The sequence below is a fragment of the Onychomys torridus genome, chromosome 5, assembly GCF_903995425.1.
Source record: "Onychomys torridus chromosome 5, mOncTor1.1, whole genome shotgun sequence".
Classification (NCBI taxonomy): Eukaryota; Metazoa; Chordata; class Mammalia; order Rodentia; family Cricetidae; genus Onychomys; species Onychomys torridus.
This window is the reverse complement of record NC_050447.1, coordinates 128,684,441-128,705,220: the sequence shown is the minus strand read 5'-3', so window position 1 is coordinate 128,705,220 and position 20,780 is coordinate 128,684,441. Positions and strand designations below refer to the sequence as shown.

General features: G+C 45.4%; 1 protein-coding gene across 3 annotated transcripts in view; it reads right to left on the bottom strand.

The window, feature by feature from the left end:
• Positions 1 to 2,046: 2,046 nt before the first annotated feature.
• Positions 2,047 to 20,780, bottom strand: part of Pcbd2 (pterin-4 alpha-carbinolamine dehydratase 2) — a 50,479-nt gene continuing 31,745 nt past the window's right edge. For 2 of the 3 annotated variants that reach the window (XM_036186799.1, XM_036186800.1), the window contains exons 3-4: positions 4,362 to 4,442; positions 2,047 to 2,233 (exon numbers count right to left, since the gene is read on the bottom strand). In XM_036186799.1, coding sequence (XP_036042692.1) covers positions 2,138 to 2,233; positions 4,362 to 4,442 — 177 coding nt within the window. In that variant the 3' untranslated portion in view covers positions 2,047 to 2,137. Of the gene's footprint in view, positions 2,234 to 4,361; positions 4,443 to 11,505; positions 11,700 to 20,780 lie in introns of those variants that run through there. The other variant, XM_036186798.1, reaches the window with a different exon arrangement.

Below are 20,780 nucleotides of genomic sequence, written 5' to 3'. Positions count from 1 at the left end.
ACCTAGGTTTGATTCTCAGAATCCATGTTTGGTGGCTCACAGCCACCTGTAACTCCAGTTTCAGAGGCTCCAATACCTTCCTGCCTCTTTGGGTACCTGCACGCACGTGGCAAACATAAACTCATGCAGGCACCCACACACAAATTAAAAATAAATTTTTTAAAGAGAGAAGGAGGTGAGCTGGAGATACAGGACATCCTGTCTTGAAAAGACAAACAAAAACTAGCAAACACTAATCGGTACATTGTATATGATGCTAAAATTAATTTAAAATAAAATGGGGCGGTAGTATGCTCTGTGTCAGGTTGACCAGCAGACACACCTCTGGGTGTGTCTGTGGGGGCTACCTGAGAAGAGGGGGCCCACCTAAGCACCATCCCATAGGTTCCTGACTACGGATGCAATGTGACCAGTTCACATACCTGCGGCCACGTTTTCCCACCTTGATGAACTGTAGCCGCTAATGAAGAGCCTCAGGATAAACGCTCCTCCTCCTTTAAGCCGCTTTCTTTAGGACATTTGTTCACAGTGAGAACAGAACTAAGGCACGGCTAACTGAACCAGCCAGGAATTGGTTTTGGGGAGCTTGGACCTTATCACGTGACCACACCCGTGGTGTGCAGCAGCAGTGGCGTGGGTGGGGCAGTAAGGGATTTTGCTCCTAACAGGATTGCTCTTCAGGCCTGTGGAGTGAGGTCCTTCCAGAGATGATCTTCATTCAGTAGAGACTAATCTGGCACTCAGGTCACTGGTGACAAGACACAAATTGTGAAAATATATGGCTCTTAGTTCTTTCTCAATTCATTAAAGCCCAATAATGGACAGGCAGGCCATCGTGATGACAAGAAGTCTTTGAATTGCCACATCTTACTGGAGCCATGGACAAGACACTTGTCCTCTCCTTCAACCCCTTGTCCAAAAACTAAAACTTAACCAAGATAAGTCATCCAATTTTTATAACTTTTGTAATAAAATTAACTACTCCAGTAGCAAAGCAGCTAAACCCAAAACAGCTCTAGCTTTGTGAGAATTACTCTAAGAAGGTGTAGTCTTTACAGTGGGGGTCCCTTCCTACCGTGCTCCAGCACTGTATTACAAAGTCCTGCTCTATAGTTTCTAGGTGGCAAATGTCCCCAATATGGCCTTTAAGAATGCCATCTGGGGGCTGGAGAGATGGCTCAGAGGTTAAAAGCACTTTCTCTTCTTGCAGAAGACCTGGATTCAATTCCCAGCATCCACATGACAGCTCACAAACATCCATGACTCCAGTTCCAAGGGATTACCAGGCGGTGGTGGTGCACGCCTTTAATCCCAGCACTTGGGAGGCAGAGGCAGGCTGATCTCTAAGTTCAAGGCCAGCCTGAGCTACAGAATGAGTTCCAGGGCAGCCAAGGATAGAGAGAGACCCTGTCTCAAAAAACCAAGAAAAAAAACCATATACATAGAATAAATAAATCTAAAAACAAAATTCCAGGGTTTTTTTTTTTTTCCAGGCCAGTCTAAACTATATAGAAAATCCAAATCCAGCCTGGCTATACAGTGAGACCCTGTTTTAAAAAAAATGTAAAAGTTCTGTTTCTTTGAAAATTTAATTCCTGTAACAAGCCAGGCTGGGAGTGGAGAGATGGCTCGGCAGTCAAGAGCTCACACAGCTCTTCAGAGACCCTAAGTACAGCTCCAGCACCCATGTCAGACAGCTCACAACTGCCTGACTCAAGCTCCAGGGGATCCTGCACCTCTGGCTTCCCTAAGCACCTCTGGCTGTACACACACACACACACACACACACACACACACACACACTTTCAATTTTTAAATAACTCAGGTGTTTACTATATGTCTGACTAGATGTGATGAAAAAGAACTCAGGCTTCGAGTTCAAATTATTCTGTATTTAAGCACCAACTATACAAAAATGCATATATGTAAAAACAAGCTGGGGTTGGGGATTTAGCTCAGTGGTAGAGCGCTTGCCTAGCAAGCACAAGGCCCTGGGTTTGATCCTCAGCTCCGGCAAAAAGACAAAAACAAAAAACAAAAAAAACCTAATTTATGACTTAATTTATTCACATAAATGGCCTTCAAAAATACTGCAGACAAGCCAGGTGTTAGATCTTTACGTGCATTTTGAAAGAGATCACAGAGAAGAAGCAGCATTTTCAATGAACTGGGCCAGCTTCACATCCCGTTTGGTCAAGCCTCCGCAATCATGTGAGGTGAGAGTTATCTGGACCTAGGAAGGGAAAAGCAGCTTTTTAGATCTGAGAGAGACCTGTGGGAGAGACCCTAGGTGGTTTGGAAATCAATCTTCTTCTCAACATTCATATTTGAGAATTGGAGGTAGATGATTTAGAAAATGCTGCATTATGAATAAACATTGCATTTCCCAAACCCAGAGAGGTTGGGGTGCGGGCTGCACATGCTTTGTGGGACAGCCACCCCGGAGAGAAGGCTTCCCAAGGACAAGGGGAGTCAGCTTCCAGCACGGAAAAGCTTGTTTCCTGGGGAAAAGGACTGTAGCAGGAATCTTAAGAGTCTTATTAATAAAATCAAACCCGAGGCCAGGTATTGGGGTGAACACTGGAAGATCAAGAAGCAGAACAAGCCACAGCTACCTCGCCTCGCTAGTTCCTCAGCCTGAGTCCTCATCCAGAGTGGATCTCAGCTGAACTGTGCTGCTCCAAAGCCTAAAAGCTTAACCAGCCAAATGCTTAACCAGCCAAATGCTCTAGTTTCTGGTCTTCACGCCTTACATATCTTTCTCTTTCTCTTTCTTCCATCACTCCCTGGGATTAAAGGCTGGATTTCTGGGATTAAAAGTATGAGTCTCCTTGCTGGCTGTATCCTTGAACACACAGAGATCCGCCTAGCTCTGCCTCCCAAGTGCTGGGATTAAAGGTGTGCACCACCACCGCCCAGCTTCTGCTATGGCTTGCTCTGACCCATTTTCTAGCCACCATTTCTGGCTCTGTTCTAGTGGCTGTCTGTTCTCTGACCCCAGATAAGTTTATTTCGGGGAACACACAATATTTTGGGGGAACACAATACCACAAAGAACAGAGACAAAAGCTCCATTTTAACTCGCAGAACTTTAATTACAGCAACCCTATTCAGGCCACTAAGAAAGGGCAAGCTGACCTATCAGGCAGCACCTGAGTGAGGGAGAAAAGCAGGCCACCAAATGAGGAGACACCACTCACAAGATAAGTCAAAAGCAAAGAGAAGTGTCCAGGAAGAAGACGTTCATCCCAGAACTGGACAATTAGGAATTGCTTCTTTTTAAATCACAACAGTGGATTTATTTTTCTCAAAGAGGATTTACAAACCCTTGAAGAAATCTAGACAGATATCTCAAGTGGTGAGACACTCTTGGGGTGTGGCTGTTCTCACTGCACCCCTTAAAACTTTTTAGTCTAAGCTCTGGAGAACAACTCTCTAATAAACATTTACCACAAAGAGACAGTTTCTGAGATTTATTTCATCAAGACACATAAGGCTAGGCTATCTGATTTGCTACCATTCCTTTTAATAAATTATTTTCAAATTAAAACTCTGAGGTCTCAGGTAACTGAGATGGCCATGGCAACCTGTAATCCCACAAAATGGGAGGCAGAGGCAGGAAGATCTCCCACCAGCATGGTGTTCATAGTGAGTTCCAGGCCAAACAGGGGTACACAGGAAGACCCTGACTGCTGTGGATATCGCTCTGTGTAAATAAAGTTCTGATTGGCCAGTGGCCAGGCAGGAAGTATAGGCGGGACAGAGTAGAGAATTCTGGGATGTAGAAGGCTGGGGAGAGACACCGCCAGCCGCCGCCATGAGAAGCATGTAAAGACACTGGTAAGCCACACGCCATGTGGCAAAGTATAGACTAACAGAAATGGGTTAATTTAAGATAGAAAAGGTAGATAACAAGCAGCCTGCCACGGCCATACAGTTTGTAAACAATATAAGTTTCTGTGTACTTTCTTGGTTGGGTCTGAGCGACTATGGGACTGGCGGGTAAGAGAGACTTGTCCTGACTGTGGGCCAGGCAGGAAAACTCTAACTACACCTGACTTAAATAATATATCCCTCCAAATAAATACCCCTCTACAAAAATATACATAAAATGTTATCTTCATGGCTGATACCCACGATTAACTCAGGAAATTCCAAACCTCTGGAATTAATGTTGGAAGACGAGCCTAAGGACAAAGAACAGTTCTGCTCTCAGGAAAGCCCTGAACTGTGCTAACGATGACGACACACTGGGTTTCTGAGAGAGAACAAGAGAACACTTTCTTAGCACCACCTCATTCATAAAGAAGCTTCTTCAATCCCCAAATTAAAGTGATCCCAAGATAAAGAGGTCCAGCTACCTTGTTGTACACGTTGAACCATTCTGGGTGATGATTCATCTTCTCTGCTTGCAGGGCAACCCTGGACATAAAGCCAAAGGCCTGTAAAACACCAAATACAGAATTACCAGCCGCCCTGCACTCTGCAGCTGGGAGGAGACCCCAGAGTCACCCAACCAGATAAAGGCTCGCTGCGACCCTGGGGAAGCCTCAGAAATCCTAAGGGAAGGGCTGCTCTCTGTAGCCAGGGCACCAGGGCAGCAGACTGCTATGTGGAGAAACAATGTGGCTCAAATAAACAAACCAGGAAATGAGTGTCACCTAGTGACCTGTCTGGACGGCTTAATTGTCCTAGGACTCCCGACTGCACAGGAGTAATTTCCCTTCAACCCAGCGCCCTGGGTCTACCTGCCCCAAATCAAGGGAGCCAATTTGCTCCTTAACAGTTCCTTCTGTTTTTAGTGAATGGGCAGCTTGGACCATCAGCTGCAAGACTATGGAGAAAGGCCCACAGCTGTCCCAGCCCACACTTCAGGGGACAGCCAGGTCTACCTTCACCGCCAAGCAGCCTGAAAGAAAAGCCCTGCATGTCTGCTGGGGAGCCTCTGGCTACAGCCCCACCAAGCTGAAGGGACAGTATGCTTCCACAGAAGACAAGCCAAAGACCCCACCCAACAACGTAGACAGCTGGGACTCACACCACAGAAGAAGCAGAGACACTTCGCAGAAGGCCACCATTCTGAGGAAAACGTTTTCCCTGTTTGCGTCCTTTCACATTTTTATGAAGGCGATTGCAAATAATAATCCTACTTTACACTAATCCCTGTAAAGGAACACTCTAGAGGGGACCATAAAGCATACTGGAGGCTGAAGACAGGATGAAAGGCTGTGGACACTGCCACCAGCCAGTGTAGTCACGACCACACTGATTACCTGCACTGGGCACATGCCAGACTGGTCCTGTGAACTGTCAGTCACAGGTAATACATTTTAAAAGGAAGGGGAGGGGAAAGTCCACTTAGCTACGTACACAATTATCCAGAGCAGAGCAAACGTACTGCCCTGCCCCTACTCACTCCAAATCTGACTCCCTAGGTCCACGGAGGGTACAAGTAGCATAGGGAAGTCTGGTTTAATTATCCAAGCATGGAGTTAACAGTGCTGTGTGGGAATTTCTACTGTCAAAGTGACTTCCTTTTATTCAGCATTAGCTGACGTAGAGGACTGACTGCCCTCCATGACAGATGGTGCTATGGCTAAGGACCTCCTGGCCTTCTGAACCTGGGATTCTGGATTCAAATTCTGACACTACCACTTAACTGTCGTTTGACCCTAGGCTCCGTTTCTTTTTCATTCTCTTTCTCTCCCCAGCTCACCCCTGGGTTTTGAGACTGGATCTCATGTAGCCCAGGCTGACCTCAGATTTACTGTTAAGTGCTAGAGGTACAGGTATGTGCTTCCATAAACTCTTTCCAGGCTCAGCCTGCTCTCCAGCACACATGCTCCCTCCTCTCCTCCTCTCCTCCTCTCTTCTTCTCTTCCCTTCTCTCTCTGTCTCTCTCTGTCTCTCTCTGTCTCTGTCTCTCTCTCTCCTGTTATTTTTTAAGATTTAATTTTTAAATGGTGTGTACATGTGTATGCTTTTAAGTGCATATGTACACCTTGAAGCTGGAATCACAGGTGGTTGTACACTGCCTACATGGGGAACTGAATTCTGGTTCTCTGAAAAGCAGAGCACATGCTGAACCTCTGTCCATGAGCTGTCCATGAGCTGTCCATCTAGTCCTTAGTTTTCCTTTTTAGTTGTTTTTATTTGTTCTTAGACATTCTCACAAGTGTACATAATGCACACTGAACTCTCTCACCCGCACCTGCCCAGCTCTGTCTCCTCTCGCCCCACCCTTCACAAATCTCTCTCACACACATTCATGTCTATTCCATTTGTTTTGTGACACGCCAAGATTAGCCACGGCCATCTGTGTGACTTCAAGTTTGAAGCTATCACTACAGCCTGGTGTGTGATGACATATTGTATACCCTAATAAAATTTGCCTGAAGATCAAAGAGACAAAAAAATAAGCCACAGCTATGCCTTACCTCGCCAACTCTATGAATCCTCCATTTGAAACCCTCTGAATCCTTACCTGAAAGGTTCTCAGCCAAAAAGCCTTCAATTCCTGTCTCCTACGCCTTATAAACCTTTCTGTGTCCAGCCATATCACTTCCTTCTTCGTGCTGGGATTAAAGGTGTGTGTACTTCCCAAACAAAGGCATGAGATCTCAAGTGTGACTCCCAAGTGCTGGGATTAAAGGAGTGTGCCACCACTGCCTGGCTCTGTTCTCTCCTAGACTGAGTCAACCTCATGTACTCATGGGTGGTTTTGAACTCACAGAAATCCAGATGAATTTCTGCCTCCTGGGTGCTAAGATTAAAGGTGTGTGCCACCACTGCCTGGCCTCTCTGTTTAATCTATATGGCTTGTTCTGTTCTCTGATCTTCAGGCAAATTTTATTAGGGTACACAGTATATCACCACATTTCCCACAGAGAGCAAAGAAACGGTCCCATCCTCCTCCTTCTGTTGTGTGGTGTTTTGTTTGTGTTCTGACAAATAAAGCTTGCCTGGAGATCAGAGGGCAGATCTACCCACTAGCTAACCAAACAGGCCAGGCAGTAGTGACTCACACCTTTAATCCCAACACTTGGGAGGAGGAAGCAGGAAGATCAGGAGTTCAAGGCCACCCTGGTCTACACCAGATTGAGCCCATCTAAAAGAGAAACAGAGCCATGCTAGTGGTGTATACCTTTAATCCCGGCACTAGGGAGGTGGAGACAGGAATATAAAGCAGGTGCAGACAGGATCTGACCCCCATTTGGTCTGAGGATTTGGAGAGGTAAGAAGTCTCTAGTGACTGCTGCTCTGCTTCTCTGATCTCCAGGCAAGCTTTATTTGTCAGAACACAAACAAAATATCCTACAACATCCTTCCACTTAGCAGACCGAAATCTACTACCTACCTAGTTCAGAGCTTACACAATGAAAATGTCCATAGCAATATATGTCCAAGTTATCAGACCTGTTGCTACGGGAGTTTCGATGGGTGGGTAACAGGGGAGAGGGGAGCTGCAAGGATGGAATGCAATGAAGGAGCATGCCGTGTCTGCAGGAGACTGTGGAAGATGGCCCTTCTTTCACAGACTCCTTTTTACAGCCCTAGCTGCTGCTTACCAAGCCTCCAACTGGGACCTAATGACCCCGAGTTATTAAGAGTGTAGACCTTCTAAAATCATCCCACCTAACAATGCTAGAAAAGCTCCTGGCAGAACAGACTCACTAACAACCCAATGTGACTAAGGAAATGGGCAGTGAAATAAAATCAACAAGCTGGAGAGATGCTCAGTGGTTAAGAGCACTGCTGCTCTTGCAGAGGATCTGGGTTCAAGTCCCGGCAACCACATAGCAGTGCAGTTCCAAGGGATCAACGTCCTGCTTTGACCTCCTTGGGCACCAGCCATGCACATGGTACAGACATACATGCAGGCAAAAGCACCCATACACATAAAATAACAAAATTAAAAAGAAACCAACATGAGCTTCAAGGAATTAAAAAAGAAGTATATGAGACTAACATAAATTTAATTGCTACAGTCAAAAAAAGTTGTAAACAGGGCCAGGGGCCAGGGAAGCTCAGGATAGAACAGGTGTGTATTGAAGGCCTGGGTTTGATCACCAGAACTGAAAGGGAAAAAATTGTAAAAGAAACAGAGAGAGGCTGGTGAGATGTCTCTTGCCTCCCAAGCCTGGGAGTTCTATCCCCAGAATCCATGTAGAGGTGGAAAGGGAAACTCCAACCTACAAAGTTATTCTCTGTTCTCCACGTGCACAACACAATAATAAATGATATAGTAATAATATAATAATAAATAATGCAACAATGTCAGCTGGGTAGTGGTGGCACACCCCTTTAAACCCAAAATTAATAAACTTACAGTCTTAAAAATCCTTTTATCATTTAGTCAGCAATTCCATGCATAAGGATGAAAAGAAATCTGTTGCCTTCAAATCTCCACATGATGGCATTCGGCACTGGAAGTTGGACAAAACCTACAGACTTTAAGAAATGGAACTGAAAACAAAGATTGGGGGGAAAGAAAGAAATTGTTCTGTTGAGTTCTTTTTGTTTTGCCAGACAAGGTTTCTCTGTGTAGCCCTGGCTGTTCTGGAACTCGATCTGTAGACCAGGCTGGCCTCAAACTCAGAGTTCCACCTGCCTCTGCCTCCTGAGTGCTGGGATTGAAGTTGTGTGCCACCAGGGTAAGAATTTTATACCCAGCTAAACTATTTTTCAAAAAATAAAAGCAAGACTCCCCATGGGAGACCTCAATTTGGGGGATGTGGGGATGCGAGATGGCTTGGGAAAGAGGGAGGAGGGGGAGGTCTGTGGATAGTATGTGGAGTAGAAAATTTCTCAATAAATAAATATGAAAAATAAAATAAAATAATAAAAGCAACAGCTTGATGTGGTGACACACACCTTTAATCCCAGTGCTCAGGAGACAGAGGCAGGAGGATTTCTGTGAGTTCCAGAACAGCAAGGGATAGCATAGTGAGACCCAGTCTCAAAACAAACAAACAAACAAATAAAAGCAGTGGAAGTCACAGAAAAACAGAGGAGAGAGAACAGGTTCCATCAAGTTGTCCTCTGAACTTCACATTCATGCTGCCATGCCTACACACATGCACACACGAATTTGCACAACTTTAAATTTGTTTAGGTAAAAAGAAATGCAACAACTCAGAGAACAACTTCCATTCATCCTTCCGAGGAAACTATTAAAGAAGGAGTTATAACTGAGAGTCGAGTGGAAGACTATGTCAAAGGTGCTGGTGATGAGAACAAGGTCACTAAGTTCGAGGACTCCATTTAGCACAACTAAGCAATTAAGGAACCAAAAGCAAATGTTATCAACTAGAACAGGAAGAAAAACACAGGCAGGTTGAAAGCTGAAAGGCAAGTGTTAGAGATCTTTAAAGGCAGAAGATGGGAGCACTGGGGCCAGGAAACAGTGACAAGTAGAAGTGAACAGGACAAGAGACAGGGAGATGATGAGTTCAGATATCCTGTAGTGGGAATGCGCTAAGGAGAGAGGGGCTACGTTTGCCATGTAAACTTGTATGTGTAATAGTACCTTCAAAATGGAAAATAAAACAAACATTCCCAACTCAAGAAAATACAACTAAAATAAAACTTGAAAACACACCAAAATACCACATCTAAACAGCATTACTCATATATAATTTAAGGCAAGTAGACACTGCTTTTGTCATGTTTTTCAAAACCAAACAATAAATGTGCACAGCCTCAATCCAAGCAATTAAAATCAAAATGAGCTCATCAGCAATGAAGACTAACTATGAGTTTATTTGTACTACACAAACACAGCCTCAAAATTAACAAGGTAGAAAGTGCAGAAAATAGAAGGCAAATAAAACATTTATGTTTGAGTTGGTGGGTTATCTTACCACAAATAAGCCCTCTTTTTTTGTTGTTGTTTGGTTTTGTTTTGTTTTTTCTGAGACAGGGTTTCCCTGTGTAGCCCTGGCTGTCCTGGAACTCGCTCTGTAGACCAGGCTGGCCTCAAACTCACAGAGATCCTCCTGCCTCTGCTTCTGAGTGCTGGGATTAAAGGCATGTGTCACCACCACCTGGCCATGAATAAATCTTTAAAGCATTGTGAGAGTTAGGGGGGATTGACGGTTAGTTCTGGTTTTTTTTTTTTTAACAATAAATAACCCTCCTTTTTAAAAAAGTGTGTGGTTAGATGGGCTGGAGAAAGACTGCTTGGAGGGGAAGAGCACTGGCTGCTCTTCCAGAGGATCCATGTTCAATTCCCAGCACCACACAGTGGCTCACAACCATCTGTAACTCCAATCCCTGGGGAACCAACGTCCTCTTCTGGTACCTCCTCAGGCACACACTTGGTGCACAGACACACCTGCAGACAAAACACCCATACACATTAGATAGATGGATGGATGGATGGATGGATGGATGGATGGATGGATGGATGGATAGACAGACAGACAGACAGACACTTGATAGATTATAAGATTTTAAAAATATATAAAGGGAGAGGAAGGAGTGGGGTGATATAGATGAAATACTCACATAAGAAATTCACAAAAAAGGCCTGGCAGTGGTGGCGTACACCTTTAATCCCAGCACTCGGAAGACAGAGCCAGGCGGATCTCTGTGATTTCAAGGCCAGCCTGGTCTACAAAGCGAGAGCCAGGACAGGCACCAAAACTACACAGAGATAGCCTGTCTCAAAAACACCCCCCCAAAAAAAAAATCTACATAGTAGTGTCAGGGTACTCTAATCCATATTCAATAAAAAAAATTTTTAAAAAGAAATCCACACAAAAATATACACATATAAATGTCTCTGCTGGGTGTGGTAGCACACACCAATAATCAAACACTGAGGAGGCTGAACCAGGAGCTCGCCAGCTTGAGGCCAGCCTGTGCTACACAGTAACAAAAAGCAAAAGGAGGGGCTGCGGAGAAGGCTCGACAGCAAGAGGCCTCCCTGTTCTTCAAGGAGAGTTCAATTCCGGGAACCCATGTCAGGCATCTCATAACCACCTGTAACTCCAGCTTCAGGGATACCTACACACAGATGTGCAGACGAACACAAAATTAAAAATAAAATGATTAAAAACAAAAACAAAAAAAACCAAAACCACAAGCCAGGCTTGGTGGTGCACGCCTTTAATCCCAGCACTTGGGAGCAGGGGCAGGGGGATCACCGTGAGTTTGAGTTCCAAGTCAGCCAGGGCAACATAGTGAGACCCTGTCTTTAAAAGGAGGAGGGAGCAGGTAATAACAAGATGCCACACAAGCTAACTACCGAGTTCAAGGCCTGGAACCACAGTGCAAACCAGAGCTAACTCCTTAAGTCATCATCCTCTGACCTCTTCACATAGACTGTAGCACACATGTGCCCATGCTCTCACACAGACACGAACACATGCATGAATGTTCATACACACATGCGCACACTCGAACACACATGCAAGCCCATGACTTTAGAATGAACAGTTCTACTTCCTGCAGACACTCACACAACAGTTACAATAATGGTGACTCTGTATACTCTCCTACCTTGTTGCAGCACCAACTGGAGGAGCGAGAGTGTAGACATTTATACACAGGAATATGATGCAGTCATCACGAAGGATGAGAAAACTGCCCTCTGACAGGAGGCACTGCCGAGATCTATTAGGAAATGAGGCCTGCACTAGAGTGTGTGAGCTGTGCCAGGCCAGCCTCCTCTGAGCACTCATCTCCAGCACAGTCTGCAGGAAATACGGGAGCAATGTGAGCGGTGGCGGGAGGCACTGGCTGGGAGTCAGGTGACCAGGGCCAGAAACAGGAAGAACTCACTGCATTCTTAGTATCTTTTGAATTTGCACAATGAATATATCTCATCTAGTTTTAAAAATTAGTTTGGGAACAAAAATGAAGGAGTTGTACAAATGAAGTTATCACTGTAAAGGGAGCCGGGACCCTGTGATGTATAGTAATATGGTTCATATTAAAATACTTTGGCTCACGTCAACTTCTTAACATATGCCTACCTGTTGAGGTGGGTTTTAGTGCCAATTTACAGCATAGTTTGTCTATGAGCCGTGTTCTGTTGAGCCACGGCCATTTCAAACAAACATATGGTCAACAAATAACATATAATGGCTGATAATAGTTTCAGTCTTTCCTGTATTGCAAATTACAAACATTTCGTGAACAAGCCATGAGCGCATGATGAAGTATGACTCCTTAAGTCACTCTGCCATTTCAAGGAATGTGAGCACTACAATCAGAGCAAATTGGGCCGATGAAGTTTGTCATTTGGAAATCTCCAAATCATCGGCAAGTAAAGGTTTTTTCCATGAACCCCAAATCAAGTCCTCTTTGGAAACTTGAATTTTTCTCAAAGTTACTTTGGTTTCAGTTCACTCCATGGAACCATGAACACTATCAGATGCACAAAACCAAAACAGGAATCCTGTATCAATCTGTGAAACACGGAACAGCACCCCAGACTTAAAGCACAGCCTCGGTCCTAACAACATGTATGGCTTACTGAAGCTCGCAGGCTTAACTCTGGGCACACTGACAATATGAACCTGAGTCCTCAGCACAGCCCCCTTTGATATATGTCCTTCAAATCAGCTGCCTTCATATTTTGATTATAGACTATTTTAATTACATACTAAAAAAGAACATATCTCCCACTAAGAAAATGAGCACCAGGTACTCTCAAGTAATTTCACCAGGACAATCTCCATTAAGCCGTTAAATACTTCCCTCACTAATTCAATGAATTAGAACTCTCTATTGTTTACGAATCACCTTCATGTTTGTAGGCCTATAACCCTTCTTTTAAAAACACAATTGCTGTGGAAGGAAACGATATTTATGTCTGATTAGAAATGAAAACACTATTACATAAATCAGTTTGGGCATTTCTTCACGTCTTGAAACTTGATCGGCAATTTCCTCTAATTGGTGATCAAGGAAACTATCTTGTGATCAATTAAAGTAATTACCAGATTCCGGCAACACAGCCTACCTTAATTTCAGCTAGAGTCTGCACTTCTTCAACTTTAATTAAAAATAATGAAAATTATTAAGCAAAATACAAGGCAAGATCATTGCCAAGCATGCACATGTCACGGGACAGGACCTTCCCTCGGTGTTGGTGACATCAATCACGTAAACATTGCTTGGTGCACAGAGGGAAGACATTCTCTGCCCCCAAGTATGATTACACGTTTCCCCATAACTTTCACATTGGAAACACTGCTCACTATTCCCCTCACTGCAAAGGAAACATCAGATCCTAATTTGAGGGTCAACACAATATTCTTGACCAGAATTGTGAGGGACAGGCCCAGCTAAAGATGTATTTCACTCATGCTTTTTCTGTCTGCACAGGAGTTAACTACAGAGTCTGAGATCAGAGACCTGGGGTCAACTCCAGACTGCAGTAGTCACGGCTACATGACATCAGCAAAGCTCCTTAGCAGGGCTCCCTCCTGTAAAGCTGAGGCACTCTGTGCCACCCTCCTGTGCCCGGCACTCTGCTAAGCATTGGTTGTTTCTGGTTATAGACAGCAATGCTAACACTGTAGCACCTGTGACTAAAAATTCTTTCCCAAACCAAGACCAGCCTGGAAACCAACCGAACTTATCTTTGCAATGCTGAGAAAACCTGCAACATCTTGAGAACTGTTTCTTTAAGTTGCTATTGCCACAGGAAGACTTCCTTGGCGTCTGTGAGCAGCTCAGCCAAGGGACTAGTCTTCTGACAAGCACAGGGGTGTGTGTGTGTGTGTGTGTGTGTGTGTGTGTGTGTGTGTGTGTGTGTGTTGTGTGTGTGTGTGTGTTGTGTGTATATGGTATGTATGGTGAGTGTGTGTATGGTGTGTGTGTGTATGGGGGGAGTGTATGGGGTGTGTGTATGGGGTATGTAAGTATGGGGTGTGTGTGTGTGTGTATGGTGTGTGTGTATATGGTGTATGTGTAGGGGAGTGTGTATGGTGTGTGTGTGTGTGTAAGGCCTGAGGACCATTCCTCAGGCTTCCATCTTTCTAGGGGCAGATACAACCCCATCAGTCCTGGGACAGCAGTCTACATGCCCTCTACCTAATCTGCTACACAACTTACATTTCCAGTAACTCGGGACAAGAAAACCCAGTTCTGAAACTGAACTGGATTTCTCATGCTCTCAGGTAGAGCCAGCCCCTCTTCCTTGCCCCAGGCTGAATTACTGTCCTCTTAGTGATGATATAAACATGCCACCTGGGAGATAGCATGCTCACTTCTACACACACACACACACACACACACACACACACACACACAGAGGATAATGATTAATGATGATGGTAATAATAATAATAAAGAAAAAATTTTTCATTCCAACATCACCATTTCTGGTAGACAGCCGATTGGAAAAAGAAAGCAGCTCTTCAGCTAAGCACGGCACCACCTTCAAAACACATCATTAACAGAAAACGCAAGACTGCAGAAGCAGGACTTCTCACGTAGTGCATGCTTGGGTTCCCACAACAGTGAAGCCTCCCCTAGCAGGAATCTGCCCACAGAAGCTCTCAGTTCTCAAGGCAGCAGTTTGCTCTATGTAAGGCCCTCCACATGTGGTCTACCTAAGGGCCCTTCGCTTCTATTCTGCTCATAGTGAGAGGTCCTCAGACAGATCTCAGAAACTGATTTGTACCAGAAAAGGACATACTAGCCACATTGATCTCCCCCCCCCCCCCCCCCCCTGCCAAAAAAAGATACCACCCCTTTCTGACTTCCTCCACACACTGTCCTAACTGCATTCCCCACATCTCCAATGGCCGGCTACTCCGGACAGCCCGCGTGCCCGTCTGATTATCCATTTCTTGGGTTTCTCACAATCCTCACTTTTGCGCTCTTCAAATCGGCACTGCCACCAGTTTCCTCACTGTCCTCTTCCACAAATGCAGACAAAACACTGGCTTCAAAACCAGCCCAAGAGAAAGCCGCCAGAGAAGCACTTCCTGGAGATGCTTAATGTCACACCATTGCCTGGTACCTACTGCTCACCATCACCACGCAACGGCCTCACGACTGCCCAGGAGAGGCGTCCTTACCTGATCCTCCAACAGCAGCTGATTCCTAAGTTTTCAGGATCTCATGAAGTGAGAAGTGTTACAGAAATTACCACAGAACTTTGTTTTCTTTGAGCAATCTCTCCAAGAAACTGAACTTTAAGCTCCTTGATATTTTCATCATTTCATAAAGTTCAACTTTATACAGAAAGTGTCTGTTTTCAATGTCATGCATCCAAACCATGTGAATTCAGAATATCAGGCCAAATAAAAAAAAAACCTTAAAAAAAAAAAAAAACCTGAATAATATGCAAAATAGCAGTCTGTTCCTGATTCACAGACCCTTCCGGCTGCCTCAGCCTCCCAAATGCCAAGGTTCCATGATGCCTGGCTGCTTTTTTCTGGGGGATGGGGGGGGGGCAGGTCTCATGTATCCCAGGCTGGCCTTGAGCTCCTGAGGATAACCTTGATCGTCTGACCCCCTACTCTCTCCATCCCCCTAGTCTTAAGATTACAAGGGTGCACACCATGCCCAGTTTATTCAAACTGGCGACCAAATCTAGGGCCTCTTCACACAAGGCAAGCACTCTACCAAATGAGCCACATCTCCAGGCTGGCTTTTCTTCTTCACCATCAACCAACAGCTTTCAAGGCACTGTCACCACTACTGCTAACACAAAGACGCAGTCCAGGTTGACCTCTTAGGCGAAGCCACAGGGACCTCTGCACCTTTCCCAGGGACAGGGATGAGCACGTGTTAACCTAAAGATCCTATGACTGAGGGTGGAGGGTGAGCACAGGATCTCAGGCAGACAAAACACCCACTCCCCACCATCATCTACAGGAAGGAGGGTCACAAATATCTGAAGGAAAATTAACACAAATTTGTCGGTACAGTGTAGGCATGCTGCCGGTCGGGTTTGTACACTCCCATTTCACATCACCAACTATCTGACGGTACAAACAGATCTGCAAAACAACCACACGTCCACAGATGTGCTTTCTTTTACTTTGTTTTAAACCAGGAGTCCATTTCCCTTTTGGATTTTTAAAGTACTTTCTATCACATTTGCATTTATTTTCTGGAAGAACATATATCACCCAAATAGTGGATATCTGGTAACTCCACAGAGGACCCCAGCAGCAGCACAGAACCGGAAGAAAAACAGCTACCAGAACCAAGTTCCAGGGTGCTATGCCAAGCAGGCAGCAACCAGTAAAGAGGTTGTGCGCGCGCGCACATGGGGTGCTCCGTACACTTGTCTTCAGACGCTGAGCTGAAGTAAACCACAGTATACTCAGGACCTGTCACCACCTGTTGTGGCGAAGCTTAAGGAGGGCTAAAGTCTCACCCTTGCAGACTGAAAGAAGGGACTAGTTTTTGTTTCAAACAGCATTACTAAACAGTTAAAACCTCAAGGCTTGTGGCCACAGAGAGAGTAAGCAAGCTTAACACTCACTTTGTTTTTGGTATCAAGATTCGGTGCTGGGGTGGGTAGTGCCATTGTATCCTGAAAACTTTGAATTCTGGGTATGTCTCCTTCTAGCATACCAAGTAAACTCCACACCTCTACTGATCACTGTAAACCGAGGCTGTCCCATCTCTTAATTTCACTGTGGGATGGGACAGGTCTCATAAAGGTGGGACTGCCGTGCACAGATGACATGCCACCATGGGGCACTGTATATAGGGCTCGATCATGCACAAGCTAAAAAATTTGTTCTTTGTGGCCAAATAAACTTAGCAAGGCACACTGAAGAGCAACCCATATCAAAAGTTCACAGATGCCCCGTAACTCAGGGAGCAGGGGATGGGGAGGCACGCAAGAGGATAAACTTTTCAGTCCGCTTTCTTCAATAGTCAGACATAAATTACTTGAACTTCAGCTGTTGGGTTAGTAGGGCTTTCTCCAGCTTGGGTTTTATTTTCTATTCACAATATATCTGGGGAAAGTGTTTTCCTGACCGTACGAACAAGGATGTTCACTCTCCCTTCAGTCTGTCATGTGCCTGGGCAGGTGAGGCCACAGGCAGCAGACACAGCAAGGAAGGAGCAAGCAGAAGAGGAGAGAGGGGCACACTGCCATCTGATGCAAGTGCTACAGGGGAAATCCCCCCTTTTGTTCTGAAAAGTTTATTATTTCATATCTTATGCAAATCATACTTCATATATTAGGCAATAATATTTGAGAAATACCGGAGCTAAATTAAAGGCTTCAATAGTCCTGGCTGAAAGCACTGTGATTTTCCTATAAAAAAAATTATTCCAATTTGTTGATCTTACATAGGATGAAACATACTGTAACAATCTTCATAATTTATGTCCTGTTGGGACACAATGATTTAAAGTAACATAATACAGAGCCGCATCACAGTTAATCTAAACCACCTGACCAGATAAACACCAGCTTTCCTTCCCTCTTCAGCAAAGGCATTTCTGTTTATTGTCATATCATTTCCTCATTCTAGAACATGCAGAATAAATGCAGCCAACCTGCCTTCCAGTGGGAGGCTGAGCTGGCCTTTCCCATGTCCGGGGTTTGTGAGCACACAGGTACCGTACAATGTCAAGAGCTTACAAGACAGAAAGCAATCCAAGAATTCCACCCTCAAAATCATTTACAGTGAAGCAAATATGGATTCATCCAGCACAATCTGGACCAGGTGTGGTGTTATGAACCACACAGCCTTTTGGTTGGCTTTTGGTTTTTAATGTCAGTGAAAAAGTAATTCCATTTAAAAAATTATGAGGCTTACTCTGAGTCAAATTTTTACAAATGCTTCAATCATGCCTCTTGTCATGCTTACAGGGGACACATGATTTCATCAACCAGATGCCCAAGGTAACCATGTCTTCTGCAGGAAGAATCCTGGCAGGAGGAAAAGGCAGACAATTCGGTATGGCCTGGCCATGGTCCCATCTGGTCCACAAACGCAGTCTCACACTTGAAATTTGAAGGCTTCCCTGAGGTCTGCATCCCTTCACCCTCTGCACACAGCCTCACTAGGTGCAGGAAGGCTTCTGGGAGAACTTGAGGAAAGGGTTCAGAGTTTCAAGAGTGAAAGGCCGAGCCCAGGGTGCACACGCACTGGGCAGATAACAAGTCACTGAGCATTTTAAATCAAAACGAAATGCCTGTCTGAGCAAATTTTTACCGACGTGGTTGGAGAAGAGGAAGGCAAACAACTGTTAAGGGTGGTTTCAAATGCTTCCCGCTGTTACCGAGGACTTTCAAAGCTTTTCATGCTCCATTGGAAACAGCGCTGCTTCACAGGCTCTTCTGGTCGGGCCTGCCAAGGAAATGGTCTGATGCACTTTATTACAAGTTTATCAATGTGCTTACCCAGGCAAATATACATAATAATCTCCGCCCAAAAAGACTAGTGTGAAACAGGACTCCCCCACGGAGCACAGGGAGAGTGCTGAGACACAAGGGGTGAGACAGGATGGTGGTGCCCTCCCTGCCTGCCTGCCAAGCCCTGCTCCGATGTGGTCCACACTAGCACGCCCAACCCAGTTCAGCCAGTCAAAAGCAGAGTTCATCATCTCCTGAACACCACGGTTTGGACTCCCACGGTCTCAGTTCAGGAATGAAGGTTACAAGTGGTGACACTTTTTTACAACCGAGAACTTTCTGCTGTAGAAAGTTAGAGAGAGAACACAATTTTGGAGCGCTTTTTCATAAAATAACAAGTGCCCAGTGACTTGGGCCTGGACTTGACATCATGGACACTTGTAAAAGTTTAAGGTAACATTTTCAAATCTGCAGTACTGATGGCATTTCAAATTAATGCTTATCAACAGTGTACATGGTAGTGCACACCTATAGTTCTGATGCTCAGGAAGCTGAGGCAGAGCAGGGCACGGTGGCGCACACCTTTAGTCCCAGCACTCAGGAGGCAGAGGCAGGCGGATCTCTGTGAGTTCGAGGCTAGCCAGGTCTACAGAGTGAGTTCCAAGACAGCCAGGGCCATATAGAGAAACCCTGTCTTAAAAAAAATGGGGTAAGGGAAAAAAGAGAGGGGAAGAAGGGGGGGAGGGGAGGAAGGGGAGGGGAGGAAGGGGAGGAAGGGGAGGGGAGGAAGGGAAGGAAAGGGAGGAAGGGGAGGGGAGGGAGGGGAGGAAGGGGAGGGGAGGGAGGGGAGGAAGGGGAGGGGAGGGGGAGGCTCAGTGGTTAAAAGAAATTGTTGCTTTTTTGGAGGAGCTGGGTTCAGTTCCTTGCACCTACATGCCAGCTCACAACGTTTTTTAACCAAAAAGGAGGAGGAAGAGGAGGAGGAGGAGGAGGAGCTGAGTCAGGGGAAGGGCAGGGCGGGGAATCCTGAGTTCAAAATCAACCTGGGCTACACAGGTCTGAGCAAAATGCTGTCTTAACAACAAAAAGCTACAAGTTTCCACTGTAAGCTTTCAAGGCTGAGGGGAGGGCTCAGTCCTTGCCCAGCCTTGATGCCAAGGGAGGAGCCTGGTTCTGCCTCAACGTGACTGACATGCTTTGTTGACTCCTATGGGAGGCCTGCCCCTTTCTGAACAGAGGAGGAGTGAATGAGAGGCAGAGGGGAGGGGAGGGAACCAGAAGAGAGGAGGGAGGGGAAACTGGTTGGTATGTAAAATAAATGAAAAAAACTAATTAAAAAAAAAAAGTACTTGCCACATAAGTGTGAGGACCCAAGTTCAATCCTCACCATGGTGTAGCATGCCTGTGATCCAGCCCTGAGGAGGGAGGACAGGCAGGAGGATCCCTGGTGCTGGCTTACCAGCCAGTCTACCCACAGGCAAGCTCAGGCCGGTGCAAGACCTGTCTAAAAACAAAGTGGAGAGGAGCTGATGGACGCTGACCTCTGGCCTCCACGTGCACAAGTGTGTGCGCACACACACACACACACACACACACACTCACTCGCACGCATGTGCTGTGTGTGTACATGCACATGGAGTGGGATTCCGCCCCCCCCCCACAAGGTGCTCATAATCTTAACTAAGATACTACTCGTTAGTTGCTCCCACAATATTTTCACTGCATGTGTGCCTGCTCATATGTTCAGCACCAGTTCGAGACCAGCTAATGCCGTTCCGACGCGACAAGGACTCAGGTCACCATGGGTTACTGTGGTCTCACACACAGGTGACGTCTCTGATGACGAACAGCCTACTCCTGGGCTGCAGTATTACCAACATCAATCTCTGACCTCCCCACACTCCCAAACTTCCATTTTATTAATCTATGTAACAGAAGGCTACTCCAACATGTCTAGGGTTTCCTACAGAAACCCATGCCTGTGCACAAGGAGACACAGGCCTGACAGCAATGAGTCCTGGAAAGAAATTAAATGCTCATAACAGAATACACATTTTTTGTTACATTGTGATTAATTTAGTTAAATCTCTACTTTGTGGAGCTAAGAACATGTTTTACACACAGCTAATACACAGAAGCAGAGTGGTCTGGATGGGAAGGGCATCAAACGTGCAACCCAGACCTGGTCCCCAAACCCAGACTGCAAGCTGCATGACTCTGCTATCTGTTTCCATGGTATCAGGGCCACCCATTGCTATATTAATGCTCAGTAGACATACTAAAGCAAAGTATCAGCCAGTGTCTGACTGTTTTCTGAGTAGTCAGTATTAGCCATAAGGTACTTTATTTTCATCATATACATCCAATACCCAAGTAGACTCTTTTCTGATCAAGAAGCCCCTTCCTCTTCCGGACGGGCCTACTTCTTGATGGCTGTGGATTCTAACTAGTACACCCCAGAACCATCATTCCGACCGTATGTAGC